This window comes from Morchella sextelata (genome assembly GCF_020137385.1).
Source record: "Morchella sextelata strain SCLS chromosome Unknown scls_11, whole genome shotgun sequence".
Taxonomy (NCBI): domain Eukaryota; kingdom Fungi; phylum Ascomycota; class Pezizomycetes; order Pezizales; family Morchellaceae; genus Morchella; species Morchella sextelata.
This window is the reverse complement of record NW_025408626.1, coordinates 1,749,439-1,769,102: the sequence shown is the minus strand read 5'-3', so window position 1 is coordinate 1,769,102 and position 19,664 is coordinate 1,749,439. Positions and strand designations below refer to the sequence as shown.

The window sequence follows — 19,664 nt, the reverse complement described above, 5'->3', positions numbered from 1 at the left end:
GGTTTCCCATGCCTCTGCAGGGATGGAAATGTTTGACATGTGGTTCTTCAATAGCTTCCAGTCTGTTTGTCGCCACATTCGTCTTGGTACAAAAGGTGGTTTTTCCAGGTGTAGGTGGACGGAGGTTCTCCCGTGGTCTGAGCCCGCTCCATAGGGTTCAGTGCTCCATCGTAGGTTGTGGTCAAGTGTTGGGCCTTTTACAAATGCAAGGTCGATGGTCGTGGGCCTTTTCCCTCTGTCTCTGGGGAAGTGCGTAAAGACGCCTGGTTCGTTCAGGAGGGTCAGTTTCTGTCGGGTTATCCATCGTTTTAACCGTGCGCCGTTGACGCGGTCTGCCCGGATGTTGTTTCTATATTCATGTGAATTTACTCCGTACCACATTTGATGGTGGCAGTTGAAGTCTCCCATCACTAGACAGTTATCAAGGGTTTGGATTGTACTTGCTATTTGAGCGAAGGGGCCACTTCGGCCTGGGGAGTATATGTTTAGGATTTGGGTTTTCCTGGTTTGGATTTCTACCGTAATCGATACTATGAAGTTATCATGTGTATAATGGTGTTTTGGTTTGAGGTTGGCATGTTTGCGGACGTATGTTGCGCATTTCGTATTGATATTGCTGGCTGTGAAAAGGTAAAAGAGATTTGATTCTGGTGGGTATCCCTCTGTTGAGGTCCATGGTTCTTGTAATAGTAAGAAATAAATGCTCGAGTCTGTTTCTGCTTCTTCCACCGCCGCCTTGGTGATTAGTTCGCTCCGTGCACAGTTAAGTTGGTGTGCGAGCGCGGTTGTTCGAGGCCTAAGCATTATTTGTCATGGGTTGGTCGTCTTCGGGAACGGGTGTGGCTCCGACTGGGGCGGTGGCTGGTACTTGAACTATCGGAAGCAACTCTTGGACGGGTGCGGCCGGTGGGTCTTGAGCGGGTGGGGCGTTTTCCTTTCCTTTGTTGAGGAATCGGGGTTTGACTCTTTCGGGGCATGCTGGATCGGAGGCCTTATGGATTCCTTTACAGTTCAGACATCTGATTGGGGTGTGGGTGCATCTATATCCTCCCTGGCATTGATTGCATGGGTGGAAGCTAGTGAGATGATCTCCGGCACAGTGACCGCATCTTCCATTGTTTTTACATTTCTCCTGGCGGTGACCGTATTCGAGGCACTTCGCACACTGGGTGTCTGGGAAGGTCGGGAGGAAGGCCTCGATGTGGCAGCTTCGGTTGAAGAGAGATAGAAATTTAACTCCTAGTGTTTCCATTGTAATTTGTCCTGGGAGCGCGATGACCATTGATGAGTGGGTTTTTTCCATTCGAGTTTCTGCCCTGGAGATCCAGCGGGGAACCTGGGCAAGTTGGAAGTTCTCTCCATAGTTGCTTCTGATTTCTGATGCTACCAGTTGTCCCGCCTCAATGCCCTCCCCGACCGTTGTAGGGATTCCATGGAGGAGAAACTTTGACCATTTTGAGTTTGCGCGGATGACAGCGACCGGTACCTGTAGGGTGAGGAGGGCCTCCTCAATTTCTTTGGCATATTCCATTGCCTTTGTTGCAGGGGTGACGAATTTTGTTTCCAGGATGAAGTTGTCCTTGGGTGTTCTTCTTGCCGAGATGAAATGGCAGGACTCGTCTTGGATTCTTGCGTTGACGAGGGTCCTGATCTCGGAGGGGTTAACGTCGGATGGGGCAGTAGTTTCAACAATGATCTCCCTGTTGATTTTTGTGTACTCTGGTTTGAAGAGGGGGTCCGTTTTTGGCTTTGCGGACTTCTTTTTCCTCTCGATGACCTGAAAGTCTCCTTGGGCAGGACCGGGTGCCGAGGCCACGGCGGCCCAGGTGCCTGCTTTCCATCCACGAGGTGGGGCTTGTTGGGGGGGTGTGGGTGGGGGGGCCTGAGGAGCTGCCTGTGGCGCTGCTTGGGGAACTGTTTGTGGGACCGCTGGAGGGGGCATTCTTTGTCCTTGCGGTTGTTGTGGTTTTCGCTGTTGTTGCTGTTGTTGCTGTTGTTGCGGTTGTTGCGGTTGCTGCGGTTGTTGCGGTTGTTTGTTGAGGAGCGCGTGGATCGCCGAATGCATATTGGTGATCATGTTTGTCTGTGCCTCGATTTGGTGTTTCAGTGTGTCCACTGTTCTCCGGAGTGTAGTCGTTTGCTCTTCGAGGATCTCAATCCTGTCGGAGGGTGGGCAGATCCGGCTGGTGGCATGTCTGATGGCCCAGGTAATATAATTCAGGTCTGTCTGGGTGTGAGTGTCCTGGGGGACAATGCTCGGGTAGAGGTAGTCGACTCTCGGTTGATAGGGGTCGTTGTAGTCGGATTCTGTTGCAAAGGTCGAGGAGAATTCCTGTTCCTGGGCTCCGGATGGGGTTGGGTCGGGAACCTGAGTGTTCCTGATCTGCGAGGGGGCTGTCCCTTGCTGGGAAGACTGGGTGAAAAAGGATTGGAGCGAAGCTTGCTGCGACATAACTGAGTGTCCAGTTCTTCTGGCGGCGTAGAGTGATGTTTCGGATAGGTTTCTTTTCCTTCCTTTCGGGAGGCCGAGGCTGGAGAATTCTTCGCTAGAAGCCAGTTTTCGTAGGTTTCTTTCGCTTAGAACAACAAAACGCGACCGTACGATCGGGGACAAAGTGGCTCAGCCTGGTATGGTATACCAGGGTAAACCGAGAGGAGTAAAATAAAGTGTTTTTGAAGCGAGGTTTATTGTCAGGAAGTTTTGCGAGCCTTAGCGAGCAAGGAGAATACAGAAGAAGAAGAAGAAGAAACTTATATTGCTTTGAAGTACAAGACTTATCGCACGCCGACCCAACCGCCTAAAACACGAACCGAACCGAACAAAAGAAGGAAAGAAAAACAACAAACGCAAACGCAAACAAACAAGAACAAGAACAAAACAAGCACAAGCGAGCACGAACAATAACAAGGAAAATCCAGAACGACACTTCGACCAGAAAACCCAACGACAAGGAGAAATAACATATCTCAGCGGACTCGAGCGCTGGATCCATCAAATCAAAGAATAAAAACAATTTTAAAGAGTAAAAGGAAACTCCCCTTCCTAATCCCGTTCCCGGTCATTTTCTTCCATCCCCTCTTCCAGGTCCGCCTCCGCCTCCGTCGACTCGTACCATTTCGAGAGTTGAGATTGTTTCGCAAATTGTAGGATGAGGTCCGTTCTCAGGTTTGTAAACATCCAGTTTTCCCAGGTCATCGCTCCGGGGATCTTCTCTATCAGAGGGGCGCGGATTCGAGCCCATGCTGGGCATTCCATAAGTATATGTTTCGCTGAATTTTCCATCCCACACTGGCATGGTTCGGGGTCTGTGTATACTGCGTGTTTGTCGACTCGGGTGGTTTGGCACCGGATCCGAAATACTTTCTTTGCTTCCGTAAGGGTGAGTTTCGCTATCTTGAGAGGGGGGCGGAGTTCCCCCCGATGATGGTAGTTCGGTATTGATTGTGTGTTCCATTCTTCCAACAGGTGGTCGCGTAGTAGTTTGTTTTGGTTCCACTTATCTCTCGCATTTCCGGGGGTCTGGTATGGGAGTAGAAGGGAGGCGATTCGGTGTAAGCCTGTCCCTTTGATGTTTGCTTCTCTGTATGGGAGGAGCTCGATCAGGGACTCATTGTTGGGGTGGGTTGCCTCGGTGCAGAGTATTCTGGTTCCGTACTTTCTTGAGCGATATGTTAGGAGGTGTTCTAGGGGGGGTAGTCCTGCTTCTCGAAGGAGTTTAGCTCTCTTGGTCCAACGGGGTAGGCCCGTGATGATACGGGCAGCTTCGTTATATAGTGGTTCGAGCGATCTAATGATGTGGTCTGCGCCAGTCCACCAAGCCTCAGATCCGTAGAGTAGGCTTGGAAGGAAGCCTTGTGTTATTAGGTGATGAATTGTCTTGACTGTTATCCCTGACAGACGGGCGGTGTTTCGGATTTGGTGAAGGGCTTTTAGGCCTTTTGCAATTGCTGCTTCAACATGGGGCCGGAAGGAGAGGGTCGGATCTATCCAGACTCCTACGTATTTCAGCCTCTCCTTGGGATATATATTGATGTTATTAACTTTGACTGGAAGTCGTGGTTGTTGTGTGGATGATGTAGTGGGCCGGAAGAAGATCAGATCGGATTTATCCGGGTCGTATTTAATTTGGAGTGGCTCAGCTTTAATTAGTCTTTCTCCCATTCGTTCCTCCATTCTCTTAATTGTAAAGCCTGGTGTTTTGGATATTTGCACCAGCGCATCGTCATCAATGTAAGTTGTGTCCATCTCCTTTGGGCTGCTAGTTGGGTCCAGAATTACTCCGGCATAGATCATGAATAGTACCGGAGACATGGGGCTACCTTGCGGCACTCCGGAATCATAGGGCTGTGGTTCCTCTAGTTCATGGTTGAATTGGAACTGTAGTTTTCTGCCGGTATTAAATTCCTTGCACCATTCTGTCAGATAGGTGGGGAATTTTTGTTGATACATGATTTCTGCGAGGAGTAGGTGGTCGACACAATTAAATGCTCCTTGGATGTCGTTGGTTAGGATCGCTGGTCTATCTCGCCGGACGATTCCGGTGCTGTTTTTCAGTAGTAGGTTTTGTTGTATTGGTGTCAAGGTTCTCAGGAGGGCGTCGATTGCCGAAATGGTTGGTCTTCCTCCGAATTGGTTTGCTGAGAGTGTGCCTAGGATTTCTCCAGCGGTGCAGAGTCTTTGGGCCACTATCTTCTCCAGGATTTTGCTAAAGCATTGTAGAAGGGAAATGGGCCGGTAGGCTTTTGCTTCATGATAATTTGCTTTACCGGGTTTCGGGATCGGGATACACTTAGCTACTTTCCATGCCGCTGGGTGTACGCCGTGCCGGAGCATAGCGGAGAACATGTCTTGGATTAGAGTTGTGTTTGCTTTGACTATTGCTTTAATAAAGGTATAAGGGATGCCATCCGGGCCGGTCGCCGAATGCGCTGGACAGGAGTCGATTGCTTTATTAAGTTCTTCGGGGGTAACTATGTCGAAGGTGTTGCTGAGGTCAAAAGAGGGGGGTCTAATGTTCAAGGGGGGGTGGTCGGGGGACGTCCGTTTCGAGGGGAAAAGTTGGGCTCTTAGAGCTTGACACTTCCCCGCGAACGTTTCTTCACCTTGTATGGTTGGTATGATTGTGTCTCGTCTCCTTCCCGCGCTCAGGATTCTCCAGACTTCACTATCTTTCGCCTCGTTCATCGTCTTTTCCCTCTGGTCCGCTTTTGCTTTCCGGATCATGACTGTCCATTCTCTGCAAGCCTTCCGGTGTTCCTCCACGTGATTGGGTTTCCCTGTATTTCTCGCCTTTCTTTCTGCTGCATTTACCCTTGCCTTCATTTGTTTCATCTCATCTGACCACCAGGAGTTGGCTCTTATCCCTTCCTTCGAGAGTGGTGTTACTATGCTGACTGTTGACCTGACCAGTTCTAGGAAGAAATCGACAGTTTGTTCCGTATGTTCCTTGGTTTCCCATGCCTCTGCAGGGATGGAGATGTTTGACATATGGTTTTCCAATAGTTTCCAGTCTGTTTGTCGCCACATTCGTCTTGGTACAAAAGGTGGTTTTTCCAGGTGTAAGTGGACCGAGGTTCTCCCGTGGTCTGAGCCCGCTCCGTAGGGTTCAGTGCTCCATCGTAGGTTGTGGTCAAGTGTTGGGCCTTTTACAAATGCAAGGTCGATGGTTGTGGGCCTTTTCCCTCTGTCTCTGGGGAAGTGCGTGAAGACGCCTGGTTCGTTCAGGAGGGTCAGTTTCTGTCGGGTTATCCATCGTTTTAACCGTGCGCCGTTGACGCGGTCTGCTCGAATGTTGTTTCTGTATTCATGTGAATTTACTCCGTACCACATTTGATGGTGGCAGTTGAAGTCTCCCATTACTAGACAGTTATCAAGGGTTTGGATTGTACTTGCTATTTGAGCGAAGGGGCCGCTTCGGCCTGGGGAGTATATGTTTAGGATTTGGGTTTTCTTGGTCTGGATTTCTACCGTAATCGATACTATGAAGTTATCATGTGTATAGTGGTGTTTTGGTTTAAGGTTGGCATGTTTGCGGACGTATGTTGCGCATTTCGTGTTGGTATTGCTGGCTGTAAAAAGGTAAAAGAGATTTGATTCTGGTGGATATCCTTCTGTTGAGGTCCATGGTTCTTGTAATAGTAGGAAATAAATGCTCGAGTCTGTTTCTGCTTCTTCCACCGCCGCCTTGGTGATTAGTTCGCTCCGTGCACAATTAAGTTGGTGTGCGAGCGCGGTTGTTCGCAGCCTAGGCATTATTCGTCATGGGTTGGTCGTCTTCGGGAACGGGTGTGGCTCCGACCGGGGCGGTGGTTGGTACTTGGATTATTGAGATTGGCTCCTGGGCGGGTGCGGCAGGTGGGTCTTGGGCGGGTGGGGCGTTTTCCTTTCCTTTGTTAAGGAATCGGCGTTTAACTCTTTCAGGGCATGCTGGGTCGGAGGCCTTATGGATTCCTTTACAGTTCAGACATCTGATTGGGGTGTGGGTGCATCTATATCCTCCCTGGCATTGGTTGCATGGGTGGAAACTGGTGAGGTGATCTCCGGCACAGTGGCCGCATTTTCCATTGTTCTTACATTTCTCCTGGCGGTGGCCGTATTCGAGGCACTTCGCACACTGGGTATCCGGGAAGGTTGGGAGGAAGGCCTCGATATGGCAGCTTCGGTTGAAGAGAGATAGGAATTTAACTCCTAGTGTTTCCATTGTAATTTGTCCTGGGAGTGCGATGACCATTGATGAGTGGGTTTTCTCCATTCGAGTCTCTGCTCTGGAGATCCAGCGGGGAACCTGGGCAAGTTGGAAGTTCTCTCCATAGTTGCTTCTGATTTCTGATGCTACCAATTGTCCCGCCTCAATGCCTTCCCCGACCGTTGTGGGGATTCCATGGAGGAGAAACTTTGACCATTTAGAGTTTGCGCGGATGACAGCGACCGGTACCTGTAGGGTGAGGAGGGCCTCCTCGATTTCTTTAGCATATTCCATTGCCTTTGTTGCAGGGGTAACGAATTTTGTTTCCAGGATGAAGTTGTCCTTAGGTGTTCTTCTTGCCGAAATGAAATGGCAGGACTCGTCTTGGATTCTTGCATTGACGAGGGTTCTGATCTCGGAGGGGTTAACGTCGGATGGGGCAGTAGTTTCCACGATGATCTCCCTGTTGATCTTGGTGTACTCTGGTTTGAAGAGGGGATCCGCTTTTGGCTTTGCGGACTTCTTTTTCCTCTCGATGACCTGGAAGTTACCTTGGGCAGGACCGGGTGCCGAGGCCACGGCGGCCCAGGTGCCTGCCTTCCATCCACGGGGTGGGGCTTGTTGGGGGGGAGCGGGTGGGGGGGCCTGAGGGGCTGCCTGAGGTGCTGCTTGGGGAATTATTTGAGGGACCGCTGGAGGGGGCATTCTCTGTCCCTGCGGTTGTTGTTTTCGCTGTTGTTGCTGTTGTTGCTGTTGTTGCTGTTGTTGGTTTTGTTGTGGTTGTTGCGGTTGTGGTTGTTTGTTGAGGAGAAGATGGATCGCCGAGTGCATACTGGTGATCATAGTTGTCTGCGCCTCGATTTGGTGCCTCAGTGTATCCACTGTTCTCCGGAGTGTGGTCGTTTGCTCTTCGAGGATTTCAATCCTGTCGGTGGGTGGGCAAATTCGGCTGGTGGCATGTCTAATGGCCCAGGTAATATAGTTCAGGTCCGTCTGGGTGTGAGTATCCTGGGGGACAATGCTCGGGTAGAGGTAGTCGACTCTCGGTTGGTAGGGTTCGTTGTAGTCGGATTCTGTTGCAAAGGTCGAGGAGAATTCCTGTTCCTGAGCTCCGGATGGGGTTGGGTCGGGAACCTGAGTGTTCCTGATCTGCGAGGGGGCTGTCCCTTGCTGTGAAGACTGGGTAAAAAAGGACTGGAGCGAGGCTTGCTGCGACATAACTGAGTGTCCAGTTCTTCTGGCGGCGTAGAGTGAGGTTTCGGATAGGTTTCTTTTCCTTCCCTTCGGGAGGTCAAGGGTGGAGAATTCTTCGCTAGAAGCCAGTTTTCGTAGGTTTTCTTTCGCTTGGAACAACAAAACGCGACCGTACGATCGGGGACAAAGTGGCTCAGCCTGGTATGGTATACCAGGTAAAACCGAAGGGGATAAAAATAAAGTGTTTTTGAAGCGAGGTTTGATATCAGGAAGTTTTTGCGAGCCTTAGCGAGCAAGGAGAATACAGAGGTTGCGTAAAGAAAGAAGGAAAGAAAGAAAACATATAAAGACACAAGACAACGCCTCCTTATATACCCAACCATAGTCCAACGATGACTAATACCTTCGCATAACAGAAACTAAAAGAACATAACAGAAACTCCTATTACAAATCCTAATCCCACCACACAATATCTTCCCTTCCCGTTCCAATTCATCACCCAACCGAAATACATAGTTGCCGTTACATAGCGCTATCCATGCTATTCACAACACTACCCGAAGATTTTTTTTACTGGGGCAAACTTGGACGGTGTTGGACGGTTACCAGGTAACGGTCGGGTTCGTGGTCAAATACGTTAACCAAAAGCAGCCAATGAATTTTGGCCTCGGCCTCAAAATTTATATGGTGGAAAAAAATACCGAAACGTTTTATCTATCTTCACTTAAAAATTCAAATATTTTCCTAAAAATACAAAAAAATAACCACTGAATAGCACTTGCTCACAGGTTCACCTGAGTACTGATTCGAAGTTATCAAAGAAGTTTTGGTGAAGTTCGAAAAGAACAGGAGTAGAAAAGAGGTTGAGGAGGTTGCATTGCAAAAGCTGTGGGGCAGACTGTCCAAATACCTGCTTGGCTGCCAAGTGTCATTTTAATTATATCAGCCCAATCAGATTCCTTTACAAACCCTCACTTTTTAAAATTCCCCAAAAAGGGGTTCTCAGTACTTACCCTCAACCCCCGGTACATGTCGGTACATACCTACATCCTTACCAAGTTTAACTCGCGGCCCTGTCCGGCGCACTATTCCATCTGCTGGTAATGGAAATCAAATTAAAAGAAAAACAGCCACCAAGATGCCGAACATGCGCAGCGATCACATGACCCAGCATGAGCAACAAGCGAATCCCGAACCAAAACTACGTAACATTTACTATTGCAACACGTCTCACCAATCAGGCGTCCAAATGGTATAAACATCCTCAGTCGGCCCCGGCCTCCAAAACTGCGCACACTTAAGCGGCTACGTGTAAATACTCTCAGTCCAGGCGTTCACACTCAGACCCTGCTCGTCCAGCTTCTCGTCCTGAAGGAACATCAACGGCATCCACACGAGATGGCCCCTAACTTGACTCAATCTCGCCTTCACCTCCTTGGTACTCATCGTCTTTTCGTCCACAAACAGGTGCCCGCTCTTCACATTATCCCCTCGCGGTAGGAAGGAATCGTAGTCTTTCCAGGTTTTGATATTATCGTCCGGATCACAGTGAAACAGCTCCCTGAATATTTCAGTGTTTCTCGTTGCGTTTCCTGTCCAAGTCTCCCAGACCTCATCACCCAGCGGGTCCCTGACAAAAATATCTTCTTTTGATCCTTCGTCATATTCATTTGGGGGACTTCCGTCTTCGCCCAAACTGGGAGGCTGCGCGTTGGGGTCATTCGAGGCGTCGAGAGTCTCCGGAGGAAGGAGACCAAGGTGTTCACGCCAGAGCTGACGGCGGAGGGTGGCGGCAAACCGAGCTGCAGGGTATTCTGCGCCATCCATGGTGGAGGTGATGGTGTGGGTATCCTCAATCACGATTGACATCTCGCTATCATGCGAGCCGAGCTGGGATCTGTCGTTGATGTTTGCACTTCCGATGATGGCTGCTCTATCATCGACGATCATGACCTACATTTGTGTTAGCTGCTAGAGGCTACAGAGCAAGTTCGGAGTTGCACCGTAATATACCTTTGCATGGACATAGAGCTCCTCATTGACAAAGTTTTGTCTCTCACTTGCTTCGTCGCCCTCCCAAAGCTCATCAGACACCTGCCTTTCGTTCAGCATCGCGTCTGCTGCTATGCTATCATGCTCCTTCAGGTTCTTCTTCGCCTTCTTTCCCGACCTTTCAAACCTTTCCTTTCTCGCTCGTAACTCGCTCGTATACTGCGCTCCGGCATCCTCGTCAACACTACTCTCGCTGCTTGTGTCGTCCCATCCTCTGCCGCCAGTGACGCCCTCTTCGCCCATCACATCAGCTGCATGAGCCCGCTGAATCTCTGAGTATGGAATTCCAGCGGCAGCCTCCTTCTCTTCCAACTCTTTCGACTTGTGAAGGCGATCGTAGCTGCGGAGGTTGAAGAAGAAGATGTACTTCTTTGGGTCCACTCCAGCGGCCTCAATGCGGGACATGATGGAATGCTCTCCTCGGCAAATCGACTTGTATTGGTAATCGATGATGGCCCTGGTTCCTGCCGCCGCGGCGTCTCTGAGATCCCCGGGGAAGCCGGGAATGGCTGGGATCACGCAAATGACGCGGAACTTGCGCCCCTCCTTCGCCGCTCTCAAGACCGCATCTACAATGGCGGCGCCAATGGTGTTTTTTATGGGCGCTTGTTCCTCCCCGGTTGCAGTGACTAGGTTAACATGGTTAGCCTTGTACTCTGTGTATGCTTGCTTGTGGGGGAAATGTACTGAAGAATTGGTTCTCGATGTAAACATAATGCTGAGCACCCCTGATGAGTTCCTTGAATGCGTTTGCAATACTTTCCTCCTTCAATATACCGTGACTCCAATCGCTGGCGCTCCTCACAACTTGGCCTTTGCATGTCCCGTTCCCACGCTCTGTTGGCTTGATCGCATCCGCTATTGGGTGCAATGGATGCTGTACAAATCCGCCGACTGGAAATCGTGGTCTTGCGACACCAAGGAGATCGGCCTGGGTGAACGAAAGTTCGAGCCACGGGTACCGAGGATGCCGTTTGTATTTATCGCGTTTGATAAAGTTCCACCTTCCCACAAAATGCTCCGCAATGTCGTAGACGCATGGGCCAATAATACCGAGAGAAACATCGTGCCAAGGCATGCGACCATAGTCTTTCTTGTCCAGCTGGTTCTGGTCCCTTTGCGGGAGTTAGCGGTGCTGCTCGGTTTAGAGTTTTTTGGGGAAACGTGACATACCAGTCCTGTACATTGTGAAAATCCAAAACTCGATTCTAGGATCAACAGGTTAGAAACCGGTCAACACTCACTCGGGGGAGTTTTACGAGATGCTCACATTATTAAAGTCCTGCCCAGGCCAAACCTCGTTGGCCACCCCGCCGGGATGCACATCGGCCAAGGGATGTTGCTTCAGATCCCATCGTCCAAAACATAGATCCAATCCGCCTGCAAAGGCTAGCTTATGATCAATAACGATGAATTTCTCGTGATGCGCCTGGATTTAGCCGGGTTAGCTGGCGTCACTATCTCGATTGTGACTGGCTGGGGGAAGCTAAATCTCGCCTACCCAGTAGAAAGTCATGTCCGCAGCATGCTCAAAAGGCGAGTGGTCTGGATGCCGCATAACCACGATGTTCCCATGACCGGGTGATCCCTTAGGGCATAGCTTTTCCAGCGCGCTTTTTGTATGCGCACTATTACAAGTCAAAGCGGCAGCGACCTATATATCGGTAATTGATGTCCCATCAGTAAACCTCCCTCTCGAGAACCATGATCGAATGGAATTGGAGGGCGCAATCACCTCCTTGTACACAATAACATAGATCTTCACCCCTTCCTCCGCGCGACGCTTCAGTATCCTGTCAAGGCGCCACTCCTTGTTGAATTGGGGCGGTCTTCGTAGAAACTGCAAACAGTTAGCCCGATATATCTCCAATGCAGGATTCAAGGGCCCAAGGAGCCTACCAATTCAGGAGACAGCCACCAATCGGCAATGTATATCACCTCCTCCGCGTTCTCCAACGCTACCGAAACCGCCTATCGAACCAGTGTCAGCGCAGCGAACGCTTTAGCGGCCAGATCTCGAGTACATACCCAGAAGTAGTCTCTGCCATCGATGTACCACTTGACATCGTTGCCCTCTCTTATGTCTGCGAAACTGGCAAACCTGTGCGATTCCCTGATGCTGTCCCTCTTCTCGTCGACCCGTTGCTCGTGAGGCTCGTCGTGGCGGTGGTTGGGGTTGATCAAATTCTTGTACTTTCCCAGCTGGTGCTTGAAGTGTATTAACCTCACCTTTGCATCGTGCAAGACCTTGCTGTGCAGACGGCCGTGGAGATGGTGATGGGTTTTCGAAGGGTCCTGAACATGCTCTGGGTAATCTTTCACATAAGTCGAGGCCGACATTGCCCTGGAAGTGGATATCTAGCTTTCTTTTAAAAAGTTGTTCGCCGAAGATCTCTGACACTATTGGTATGATGGATGATGATGATGGGGCACCGCAAACGTACGGGAGGCGGGGGCATCGTGAAGGCTTTATTCTCTCTCTCTTCACCCCCTTAATTTCCCTCTCCCTCCCTCCCTCCCTCCCTCACTCCCACTCATATCGCGTCTCTGTGCCGACTTCCATAAAATAAAGAGAAGCAGGGAAGGAGCGAAAGGACGCGAGGCGCCGAGGGAAGGTGAATCGAAGCTCGTGCCACAGCAGGAGATGACATCATGACTGACGTCGGTTGGTGCTTTCGCAAACCATGCATGGCCAAGCTTTTAGCTGTCCCCTGCCAACAACATGCACCCGGAGCATCACCCTGCAGCCACCCGCTCCTAGCGTACAGATGCAAAAGATACATGTAAATTCCAGGGCTCTCGCTCCTTCCCTGATTTAAGCCTTGCTTTAGACGCGGGGAAGACGCCAAGCTATGAATGTATGCAGCAGAATTACGCCCGACTTCGATGAGAACGAGAAATACCCATTTAGGATAAAAGCGATAAAGAATGCGCGAAGCGTCTAGCCGTTCGAACAACGTAAAGCAGAAATAACCAATTCTACGGGTGATACTAGCATGATCCTCCTGGTTTGCTCATTCGCAATTGCCAAGCAAATACTGTACCAGTGCGTACATAGCCTCGTGGAATATCACTCGCAAAAGACGGCTTGGCATCAGTTTGGACAGCAAAGGATCCGGAGAGTCAAAGGAAATGAACTAAGAGCGCAGATCAGTAAACATGTCTTTGGTGAAATAGACTGGCCACTGTCACGTAACGTCACTCGCACTGCGCATATATTGGTACTATCATGAATAGATATCCTTCTCCATTTACCCCCATGGTAGAGCCAATATCCCCGCCCCGCGCGAGCCAATTCTCTGGTACCAGTGCCACTAATTTGAATTCAGCATTCGGTCCGTTGCAGTCTGGAGGGTGCGGAGTACTGTGCAGAGGAGGCTAGGGGGATTCTAGAGAGAGAGATGCGCGCATGCGATTGTGAAGCACACGGCCAGACGAAAGGGGGGCTGGGGGATTTAGAACATGCGCAGACAATACACCCCGCTGTCATTGCAAGTCGAGTAAACGCTCCAGGCAGGAACCCAACGCGAAGAAAAAGGCGGCGGACCTCCAAACCAGCGCACTGTGACGGCTAGAATGCGCAGACCAAGTACAAGCTCAAGTACATACATTACCACGTCCTGAATTATGGGATTTTCGATATCATAAACCCGACTTCGAGCTGCGCCCCGTTCCAAAGCGAGATCCAAAGTTACTACATCTTTGTAGATTACTAATCTTTGCCCAGTCTGGATTATATCAACACCTTCCGTCATGTGTCAATTATACATGTCAGGGAGTTTCGCCAAGAAAATGGGTTAGGGTTAGACACAGCTATGCACTCGCGCATGATCAACCGTCTCTACTACACGCACTTTTATCTACTGATATCAATCTCCCGAATTCTGTTTATTACCAGACCCCCGGCGATGTTCTCTACCACCGTCGTTTTCGCAGCATCGAACTCATCAAAGTATGGGGATTAACTGAGAAGGGAGCTGACGATAAGTATTATATAAGAACAGGCCTACCAGCCCGACCACCAGGCCCGGCCCCCCAACGAACGGACACCAACATCGAGCCGCAACCCACAAAACACATGTATAAAGACAATCAAATACCAGCAGATACTCAATATTGTTAGGGTTGGGCTCCACCCCAGGGCATATATATACCGATACCGTTTGATAGTGGAGACGTAAGTATGATAGGATATATGTAAAAACCAACTGCGCCACGAGTGAGTACTGTCAAATAGGGTGCAGATGAGGAGATGTCAAGACGACTTTCTTTTTATTTTCGGATGATTTTTGTGTTATTCCTTCTATGGCTCTCTTTTCATAATGATGAAAAACAAAGGAAATTATTTACTGCACTCTGTGGCAGCTTCGATCTTCTTCATAGACCACTAGAGAGAGTTCCGGAAAGCGGAATGAAAATAAAATAAAGAAAAATAGAGAAGAGAAATAAAGAAAGACAATGAAATTCCCGAATGGGATAACGAATCCCCGAATTGAATAAAGAAATAAAGAACTTCCCAGAAATGACAAAAGGAATAGACCTGATTAGTCGGCTTTTTACAGTCGGGAACCCTGTTCCAGCAAGTGCTACCATATATACTTCACTTGAGCCAATCACCACGGGAAACGTACCGTTCGATTCATCGCAAAGTTATTAGATCAAGAGATGGGAACGGTGGAACTCGAAACGAAGAAAACCAGGCGAAAGAAGGCCTCGAGACCTTCCCTTCCCTTCCCTTCCCGCACACAAGCACCAAACAGACACCCGCCCGCACTCGCACACACACACCCGGGCGGTACTAACACACACCCGCACACACCCGCCCGCTACCTCGCCTTCTTGCCCTCGCCCTCGCCCTCGCTGTCGTCGTCCTCGTCCTCCTCGCTGCTGACCATGGCCTGCAGCTGCAGCGCGGGCAGGAACGTGTTGTAGGCCTCGTACAGCAGCCACAGCGGGATCCACACCCAGATTGTGTTGAAGAAGAAGAGGTGCACCCATCTGGGGGGGAGGGGGAGGGGGGGAGTTAGCGGTGGGGTTATGGAGGGGGGGAGAGGAAGTGAGAGAGGGGGACAGGCAGAACAGAAGGAAAGACAGAAGCACACGCACTTGTACATAAAGTTGCTCGTCTCCAGGTTGTGGCTTCCCGTCAGCCACTCGGGCACAAAGGTCATGAATCCTGCACGCACACACACCGCATTCAGTCAGCACCCGCACACCCGCACACCGGGCACCCGCACACCCGGCACCCGCACACCCGCACCCGCACACCCCGCACACTCACCGCCATACAGCTCGCCCGTCGCCAGCACCGTCACCCAGAACCACATCCTCTGGTCCTCCCGCCGCACCATGTCGCAGATCCACAGCGCCAGCGGGCCGCCCACAAACACCGTCAGCAGCTCCAGCGCCACCACGCAGATGTCGCTGTCGCCCCACCGGAAGTCCGCCTTTGCGTACTCCTGCCACAGCTTCGCCAGCGGCGCCTGCGAGTGGCGCGCGCCGTACGCGACCGCGCTGTCGCCCCAGAGCACGTGCGAGCTCGGCCCCGTCAGCCCCGTGGCCGCCCGCGCCGTGAACGAGTAGTACAGGAAGCTGCCCTCAAAGACAAAGTGGATGAGGCCGTCGAAGAGGTGCCAGATGAAGATGACGCGCAGCTTGGTGCTGGTGCGCGGCGGGAGCAGGAACACGGAGAGCGCGTAGGCGAGGAACAGCAGCGCGGCGACGAGCAGGAAGGACCCGACCGTCACGCCGTCGATGAGGGAGAGGAAGCTGGGGGCGGCGGCCATCGCGGGGGTGTCCATTGGGGGGGTGTCCATTGTGGTACTGGGAGGTTTTGAGGTGGTGGGGATTTAGCGGGCGGTCAGGGGGGGGCGGGGGGGTTTTGAGCTGTGTGGGTTAGGGTCAACTACTGACGTGTCTGGTGTACATAGGCTTGGAGGGAAAGCAATATTGTTTCAAACATCCGGGTATGTCTCAATGGCGAGGCGTGATCTCTGAGGTATGTATCGAACAAGTGCGACTATTACCGGATGGCATACCGTTGGTATTTTGGTGTCCGCAAGTTCAGATTCGTGGACTCTGGAATTGTCTACCTTTCAGACTTGAATTGCTTGAAACAGCTCTACAAACACTCGAAACAATTGGCACTTCACTACTGGCCACTCAGGATATATATGGATATCATTTTACAAGCTCTTGCCCTCTTTCTCTTTGACATTATATACCTTGGATCTCCTTTGTATAAAGCGCCTGACGCTGGACCTACAATTAATATTCAAACTTGAAATTTTCAGGAGTGTATCGGTCCACGGGATGTCACCTATTACTCTACTACCCAGGACCCGAATACACAGCGGAGCAGCAGATGTCGGCTACAGCCCTACAAAGCGCCCCGTACTCCTTGCCTGTACCGGCTTGGCCTATATGCTCTAATACCCACAGCCATATTGACATTGACTTCCGAACGGCCAGGTATGCACTAGTTGAGCTCGTGAGCTAGTAGCACTGTGGGGCTAGTTTTGGGGGTGTTCGGATGCTTATATGGGCGCTCGGAAGTGCTGATATGGCGGTCAATGAAATGGCAAGGCGGGAAGGGCTGTCCTTGACTGTCGAGTGAGGTATATTAGGAAGTATTGAGTCCAAATGGTTGGCGTACATAAATCAAGGGAAATCGATCATTGGCAGGCGCCCCGCCCGGGGGGTGGGGGGTGGAGTCCCAGTAAGAGGGCCCCCTCTCTTTCTCGCTCTACGTTTCATGGATCTAGCTATTATCAATCGATTTCTTTCCGTTGCAGTTCGCTCGTACCAGCCGTGTGAGCCCGGGGGCTGGAGCGAATTAAGGCTCCTTTGTACATTTGCTATTACTCCCGGATTCAATCGCAAAGCTCATTAGAGTACATCGAGAACACCTGGATTGATAAATCGAGGCGGATTTTAGTATATTATGTTCTATATGGCACAGTGATACCCGAATATCACAAAACGGCGAAAACTATCTCCTCGTGATGGGTACTTGCAAGATATCGAAAATAAGCGTAGAAAATGGGATTTCCTCGTGTTATTTCGCCTGACTTCCTGGAAACATTATACCAAGGTTCGTCGTCTTGGTTTGGGAACGCCAATGGACATCTTTTGAGTGTTTGTCTTTTCAGAGTATACCCAACTTATATCCTTCTTATTCAAGGACACCCTAGAGTCCCATAAAATTGGAAATATGTTTCATTCAGTCTTGGAGACCAAAGATCTTTTGGTCAAGTTAAAGCCCTACTCCACCACCTTTTTGACAAGAAACCCCAAGGTCGGTGCACAACCGTTAACGGGATAACAGTAGGAAGACATTTAATTCAACGAGAACCCGAGAGGTTTGCAACTCATCTTTCTAATCTATAGTCGTTGGGAGTTTTACAAAGGTCCTAGTTTTGTTTGTTACATTTCTAAGGAGATGTGAGGGCCAGACGCTGTTTTGCTTCAATGATAGCTTGCGCCGTCTTTTTTGACAACCAACGGTGGTCAGGACTCACCTTTCTACCATCGGTAGGATAGCAACAGCATGAGCTCAAATCTCATGCGAAATCGAAGTACTCCCTTAGCCTCCAAGATGGCCGAAGGAATCAGCCAAAGTATTTGATACTAGCCAAAGGATAATCGATCATTGGCAGGAGCAGAAAGGGAGATAGTTATTTCTCGTCCTAAATGACTGCCCACTCTCCTTGACTATATCTCACCTTGCAATCTAATTGTACCAGCCGCGATATCCCCCCGGATCGCAGTACTTTGTTGAATTAACTGACTCGAGTTCATGAATACGGCCCAAGTGACTGGTACCCTGTACTGTAATACACTGCCATCTTTGCAAGCCTACACTCTTACAGATATGGTAACGATCTATAGCTTTTCTATATCTTTACCTTTCGATCTCCCGCAAGTGCCCTTGACACCGCAGTGATCTCACATTGCGATTAATTCCCCCGTTGATGATGCACAATAGCTTCTATACGCGTTCAAAGAAAGCTTTAGAAACACATTGGTATTAGGATGGCATTGATCAGATTCTGTATTTCATTTAATCCAAGGCCGATCGAACTATGTACTTATGTATAACAGGTTCCTCAGAATTACTATCTCTAAATTTCACCCATGGCCAAAGGCTTCAAAACTCGCAGGTTTTCGGAGCCTGAGTCTGAGTCCTCTTATGGTCGATCGCGGCAAGCCGGCCGGCTCGAGAAGAGGAGGATGAGAAGCTCAATTTGACTTGTACAATTATGGAAAATCGAGTCTTTCAGATATTAGCTCTTAAAGTCAGTTAGACCATGTTGTTAGGGTTAGGGTTCGAAACTCCAAGATTTTATAAACTCCTTATTCTGAACGGACGCCAAATATTAAAGGCTTTATATCAATCCTGCGGGGTTAGGCGGTCAAATATATTTTCGGCACCTCCAACACATGATCCCAAGGTAAATGAAAGGTTGACGATAGTATTTAGAGAAATAAAACCTGGAAAGCTCGAGCCAACAGGACTTGTGAGTCCTAATCAAACTAAATAATACGTAAATACTTGTACATACGGCCCAGGTGTTCGCGATCGCAGGTATTCCTTTTGTAGACTGTTTTGAGTTTTAATTGGAGAACCTAATATGGCTGGCGAGACCGAGTCGGTTCAAGCAGTCTCAATCAGCTACCCTCAGCAGTGTGCAGTTGTTCAGGATGCTTGTATGTAATCGTATTGATACATAACGCAGCCCATATCAGATGTATGTCAGTTCTGATGATAAATAAGAGAGTGTGGCAGTCACTGTAGTGGGATGATATGATAGAAGCTGATCATTGTGGATAATCTCTTCTCGACGCGGGCTCATGGATAAGACTAGTACTGTTAGTATTGCATGATATGATACAGAATTCTTGAAACTATACTACTTTCTTCAGCCCCGCGCGGCCCGGGGTGGTCTTGACTTAACAATTACAATGTATAATATCCTACTCAATGCGTATATTTTCAGGTATGGTGCCCCCGGTCTTAAAGACAATGGAATTTCAATCGCTTATAACTTCACCACCACAAAAGATATCAAAAGTCTGTCGAGACAAAGGCTAGAAACAATGATAAATAAGAGGTTATCTTGACAGATTATCGATATCTATCATGGTCATGAAATTCTAAGAGATTGAAATTGGCTGTTTTTGTATGTAAAAAGCGTCAAGAGTGAACAACGTGGGCGCACCACAGTTTCTCAAATCTTACACCCATCTATCTCTACATTCTTCAGCGGCGAATTATCGTAAGCCCTGACATAAACCCACAAGGACTAATTACAGAAAGCTTGTAAACACCGCACGCGCGCCGGTAGTCTAATTAACCTTGGAGTCTGTGACGTTAATTGATAGCGGCCAAAACTACACTTGCTAGATCCTGTTTGAAATTTTTCTATAAATTTCAGGTATTACCTACATGTGCCTACCTCTGCTCAACTCCTTGGTACTGCTTGCTGGAATATCGCCGGTTTTCCCGTTTCCATTTTTAGGGGAAAGGGCCTGGTAAAGCTACATATGGTTGGAGTGATTAATGGGTTCTTTTACTGTAGATAGATCTTTTGTACATGTAGATTTCCTATCCAGCAGATGGAATTCTTGATGTACCCTACTCCCTGCTTCTCCTAAGAGATGAATATGGACAGAATAACTGTTATTTTCACAGTCAGGGTTAGGGTTGTTCTGGACTGCTTTTGATGCCC

At 49.5% G+C, this 19,664-nt stretch overlaps 2 protein-coding genes across 2 annotated transcripts; both read right to left on the bottom strand.

Annotated features, from left to right (window-relative positions):
* Positions 1-9,186: 9,186 nt before the first annotated feature.
* On the bottom strand, positions 9,187-12,273 carry H6S33_001888 (uncharacterized protein; the record flags this gene model as incomplete). Its single annotated transcript, XM_044833265.1, has 9 exons — positions 9,187-9,834; positions 9,895-10,562; positions 10,621-11,048; positions 11,107-11,141; positions 11,204-11,362; positions 11,435-11,587; positions 11,669-11,773; positions 11,833-11,904; positions 11,962-12,273. 9 exons carry the CDS (start codon positions 12,271-12,273, stop codon positions 9,187-9,189), a joined length of 2,580 nt encoding a protein of 859 aa, XP_044693949.1.
* A 2,486-nt stretch (positions 12,274-14,759) lies between these two features.
* Positions 14,760-15,749, bottom strand: H6S33_001887 (uncharacterized protein; the record flags this gene model as incomplete). The annotated part of the gene is made up of 3 exons (XM_044833264.1): positions 14,760-14,931; positions 15,040-15,109; positions 15,215-15,749. 3 exons carry the CDS (start codon positions 15,747-15,749, stop codon positions 14,760-14,762), a joined length of 777 nt encoding a protein of 258 aa, XP_044693948.1.
* Between the last annotated feature and the right edge of the window lie 3,915 nt (positions 15,750-19,664).